Genomic DNA, 4,764 nt, shown 5'->3' with positions numbered 1-4,764 from the left:
AAAGACTGAAGTGGCATGGTTAAATTCCCAGGGTGCCCAGTTCTTTAGGGATGAACTGAATGGCTGCTACCATCACTTACAAAAGCATCTCAACCTTGATAGAGCGCATGCTGAGAAATAAAACCTATTTTTTAATTGTTATCTTTTAGTTCAATTTTTCTGTGAACTTTTGAAGTCCCCTTGTATTTGTTTCAGGTGGAACTCTGAGTCTGATTTCTCAGCTCTCCATGGATGGCTGCATCTTGATAGAGAAATGAAGGCCATTTACCCCGATGCTCTCTACTGGGCCCAAGTTTCAGATGTTGAACACACATGTGTGGGAATTTATGAATCCGTGCATCTGTGCCAGCTGGTGGGTGAAGTCTAAGTTTCTTCAACAGAATTAGTTATCTTCTGCCTCCTGGAATCTGGTAGGAAAGGTTGAGGAAAAGCAGCCATCCATAGTGCCTCCACCACTGGAATGGGGGCAGCCCTAACATGTGCCCCACTGTCCCCCATGCTGAGGAGTCCTTCACTCCAGGGATGTCTTCACCCCAATCATTCTGACTCCCCCAGTGTTTCTGCGTCACCTGAAAGGTCAGAAGCATCTGGGCACATACTCTCCATGAGTGGTGCTTTGGCATCCCTCCCCATCAATACTGAAGCCCTCAGAGGCAGAGGGGAGTCAAGGAAAAGAGTGGCCGTCAGCAATAAATGAGTTACAAGGTTTGATTTCAAACAGAAAACCCTGTCACCAAAATCACTACTCAGGAGATCTGGACTTCCTCTCAATGTGAGCTGAAGAACCCTTGAGGGTTAAGAGCCAACTTCACCTGATCCCCACTCTCCCATCCCAAGACCCTGGGAAGTCAAACCAAGAGGTAATCAACAGAAAACAAGTTTAATGCAACAGGTGACAATAGTCTGGAGCGAGTCCATGCTTCAGAAGGCTCAGTCCATGACAGTCCCGTGGCTCAAGGCAGGCTAAGGCCGGCTACAATGGAGACCAGCAGCAGGAGGACGGCCAGCCCCAGCCCACCACAGCTGTCACCCACACTCCCAGCATATTCTTTGAACGATGATGTGTTGATAGCCGGCCCCTGTAAATTGCAGTAGCGAGTTTTACAACACTTGAGGTAAAAGAAGGGCAGGGGCTCTTCCAGGAGAAACCGCTTCTCCTCTGGCTTGGGTATCTCAATCGCTGCACAACTAGCGGAGCATTGCTTCGAAATTATGAAAAAACGTGGAAATATTTCTAATAGGAAATAAAGACCGAGAGAAGGCAATCACGCAATTCCAACGCCTGACACCGAGGTCCTTCTGTCTGGGTCAAAGCCTTATCCCTGGTGGCCCTGTTCAAAGGTGCACACTCAATTGGGGCACCAAGTGGGGGTCGGGAGGACGAGGGCCAGGCCTGTGTGTTGAATGCTGCTTTGGAGAAGGGCTGGCTTCTGCGTGGTATGGCCTGTCCACATGCACTGGGAATGTGGGTCTAGGGGTCGCTATTTGGGAACACACAGGTCTCAACTTCTCAAACACAACGTTGGCTCAGGCCTTTGTGACCACAGACAGACATATGACTCCCAGCCATTATGGCCATCACCCAGGGCATGGAGCCGGCCTCTCGGTGGGCCTGGCTCGGCTCTGAGCTGGGGTCTTGTCTCATGACCACACTTCATCTTATACTTCACTGTACAAATCATTTTGCCATATTAAGTTAAAAAGTCAATGTTGGCTACACTGAGTCTGAAGCATCACCTCGGCGCCCCACCAACTTCGTGGATACCGAAGGGCTGGAGAGCAACTGCTGGCTGGAATCAGAATTCACCAACCCTGAAAATCGCCCTGTGGGCAGAATGTGCTGGGTGTCCAGATTCCCCTCAGGGAGGGCTTCATGTACCCAAAGGTTTTCAGGGGAATCACAGATGACAGAGCAGCGGTCTCCAGTTTTTGAGGCATGCACCCTTCTTCGAGAACACACTTGAAGGCTGTACACCTTGGTTTTGTGCATCTCTTGTAAGAGTGACACAGACACTGTTCTCAGTGGCGCATTTAACATTATTAAAGCTTAATTTTTCATTTAAAAATGGATGACATGAAACCCAGATTTTCTTCCTACCTCCCAATATTTTATCTGGACCCACTGTAGCAGGCACTGCCTTACACTGGCACAGTTCTTACGGACTGAACCCCACCCCACTCCCCCTTCACCTCTCCTTGGCCTCTCAGGACTTTGCTCTTCACATTTTAAAGGACAAAAAAAGGCAGGGTGCGGTGGCTCACACCTGTAATCCCAGCACTTTAGGGGGCCGAGGGTGGGTGGATCACCTGAGGTCAAGAGTTTGAGACCAGCCTGACCAACACGATGAAACCCAGCCTCTACTGAAAATAAAAAATTAGCCGGTGTGGTGGCGCGCGTCCATAATCCCAGCTAGTCAGGAGGCTGAGGCAGGAGAATCGCTTGAACCTGGGAGGCGAGGTTGCAGTGGGCTGAGATCACGCCACTGTACTCCAGCCTGACTCCATCTCAAAAAAAAAAAAAAAAAAAAAAAAAGCTACTTTCTATTAGTTATTCCCTATTGAGAAAAACTAGACAGCCCTGATTCCTGAAAGTCCTCTGTTCACCTGCCTGTTGGTCTCCAATAAGAGGGAAGATACTCACTCACGGCCGCTATAACGCAGTATGGCTCTGTCCATTGGCACCTCCTCGGGTTCTCGCACTCAAAAGTGTTTTCTCTCTCACAAACGTGACACCACACTCTATCGTCACCCTCGTCTGAAAGGAGGAATAAAAAAGAAAGTAGAATATTCCAGTTATCCGTGCCTAGCTGAGGTACACAGCCAGCATCCGAGCCAGCACAAACTCGGCGGGTCCCCATCTTTCTCCCCCTGAGCAGTGGCTAGGGCCACATGACTCTGAGTGAGCCGCATGGGGAGAAAGCAGGAAGGGTCTCAGGCCACGTAAGAGCTGCCCGCTTCCCCTTCGCCTTCCCCCATGATTTTAAGTGTCCTGAGGCCTCCCCAGAAGCCAGCACCATGCTTCCTGGACAGCCTGCGGTGCTGTGAGCCAATGACACCTCTCTTCTTTATAAACTGCCCAGTCCCCGGACTTCTTTACAGCCTGAGCGATTTGTCTTCTCTCCTGGGGGCTCCCCCATCCTCCCACATCCAAGCGCACAACATGAGCGCACAGCGCACCCCCACACGGCCGCGGCACCCTGACCCCGGGCACGGCCACGCTGCACCCACGGGCCCTGGCATCTTCCGGCCGACGGCTGCGGAAGCGACCCCGGGGCTCGGGTCTGCTCCCACGTGCCCTCCCGCCCACCTTCCAGGTCCACCCGCCTCCCAGGTCCTGCACCTGGCTCCCTCAAAGGAGGCCTCCTTGGTCTGGGTTGGGCTTGGCCTAGCTCTGCAGGAGGCGCCCACCCTCCTCCCGCGGTTTGAACTGTGCTCAGCCCGCGAAGCCCGCCGAGGCCAGGCCGCCGGGGCCTCCAGCCTGAGGGCTCCCGGGGACGCGGCGGAGCAGGGCAACGGCTGGGGAAGGGCCGGGCTCAGGCTGCCCCGCCGCCCGGGGGGAAGCCGCACGAGGCGAGGCTCCCCGGAGGCTTCCAGGCGCCGCGGGCCCCCTGAACGCCCTGTTCTGGCGGCCTAGTGGGGGCGGCGGCCACGCGGTGCTGGGCAGACGCCGCCGGCCCCGTCCTCTCGGCCCTGGCTGTCGGGGCGAGCCCGGCTCACCCGTCTGCGGGGTGTCCTCCGGATCTTGTTGTCTCGCAGTCAGGTTGAGGTGTGTCCACACCCGCGGTAGGGCCACGACCAGGAGCAAGGCGAGCAGCGCCATCGTCCCCAGCAGCGCCCTGTGAGAGTCAGCGCGCGACGCCCCCTCCTGGCCCTTCCGGAACCTTCTTAGCCTCCGCGCGCCGCTCCCCGGGTCTGGCCGGTAGGGGGAGCCCCGCCGACCCCAGGGCGCCCGCCTCCCACCTGCCGGGGCTGTCGGGGTTCTTGGAGCCCCTCTCAGCGCCCCGCGGCCACTGGCGGCCCTGAATGCCTGTTCTGAGTCCCGCCTTGTGCTCGTGTCGGAGCGGCCGGCAGCCAGGCAGGAGCGGGCGCGGGAGCCCCGGAAAACGCAGCACCTGAGCCCCAGGGCCGTCTCCTTGGGGACCCCACACTCCACAGAAAGTGGCCAGTGGCCGGGTAGGGGATTTTCTCCACTGAAGAGCACGGGCGCACCCCTAATAACTCGCCCCTGAATAGCTTTTAGCTCATTACAATACCAAAAAGACACACCCCCGGGCAGAGATTTTGGATTCTAAGGAAACACGCCGGTGCATTCGTGTGTGAGGTCACGGCGCATGCGTGCCCAGAGGACTTCGCAAAACTTGCTTACTGGTACGGCCCCTACCCGGGCCCTTCATGAATAATCCTGTAAAACTCTCATCAGGAGGGTCTCCCCAGCGTGAGTAGGGACGGACGCATTCTTTTGAGCAGCCCACCCTGTTCCTCTTTCAGGCTGTACTGCTTTCCTTCACCAAAAGCTCCAATAAGAATTCCTCCTGGCGCCTGTAGTCCCAGCTACTCGGGAGGCTGAGGCAGGAGAATGGCGTGAACCCGGAAGACACAGCTTGCAGTGAGCTGAGATTGCACCACTGCACTTCAGCCTGGGCGACAGAGGGAGACTCCGTCTCAAAAAAAGAAAAAAGAAAAAAAAGAGAAAGAAAAGAATTCCTCGTAAGTCACTAGCTTTTGGCTCTATCTCCTGAGTGGCAGATTCTGTCTTGTCTCTCT

The 4,764-nt window shown here is 55.4% G+C and overlaps 1 protein-coding gene across 3 annotated transcripts; it reads right to left on the bottom strand.

Moving 5' to 3' along the window:
- Nucleotides 1-867: 867 nt before the first annotated feature.
- LY6K (lymphocyte antigen 6 family member K) lies at nucleotides 868-3,847 on the bottom strand. Of its 3 annotated transcripts, none has more exons than XM_005564186.5 (3): nucleotides 3,718-3,847; nucleotides 2,642-2,755; nucleotides 868-1,234 (listed from the first exon to the last, which is right to left on the bottom strand). In XM_005564186.5, exons 1-3 carry the CDS (start codon nucleotides 3,818-3,820, stop codon nucleotides 954-956), a joined length of 498 nt encoding a protein of 165 aa, XP_005564243.2. In that variant the 5' UTR covers nucleotides 3,821-3,847; the 3' UTR covers nucleotides 868-953. The 3 variants fall into 3 exon arrangements, with proteins under 3 accessions (XP_005564243.2, XP_073855670.1, XP_005564242.1); XM_073999569.1 differs by having other exon boundaries at nucleotides 868-1,079; XM_005564185.4 differs by lacking the exon at nucleotides 868-1,234 and adding an exon at nucleotides 1,274-1,481.
- Between the last annotated feature and the right edge of the window lie 917 nt (nucleotides 3,848-4,764).

This window comes from Macaca fascicularis, chromosome 8, assembly GCF_037993035.2.
Source record: "Macaca fascicularis isolate 582-1 chromosome 8, T2T-MFA8v1.1".
NCBI classification, from domain to species: Eukaryota; Metazoa; Chordata; class Mammalia; order Primates; family Cercopithecidae; genus Macaca; species Macaca fascicularis.
This window is presented reverse-complemented; position numbering and strand designations above follow the sequence as displayed.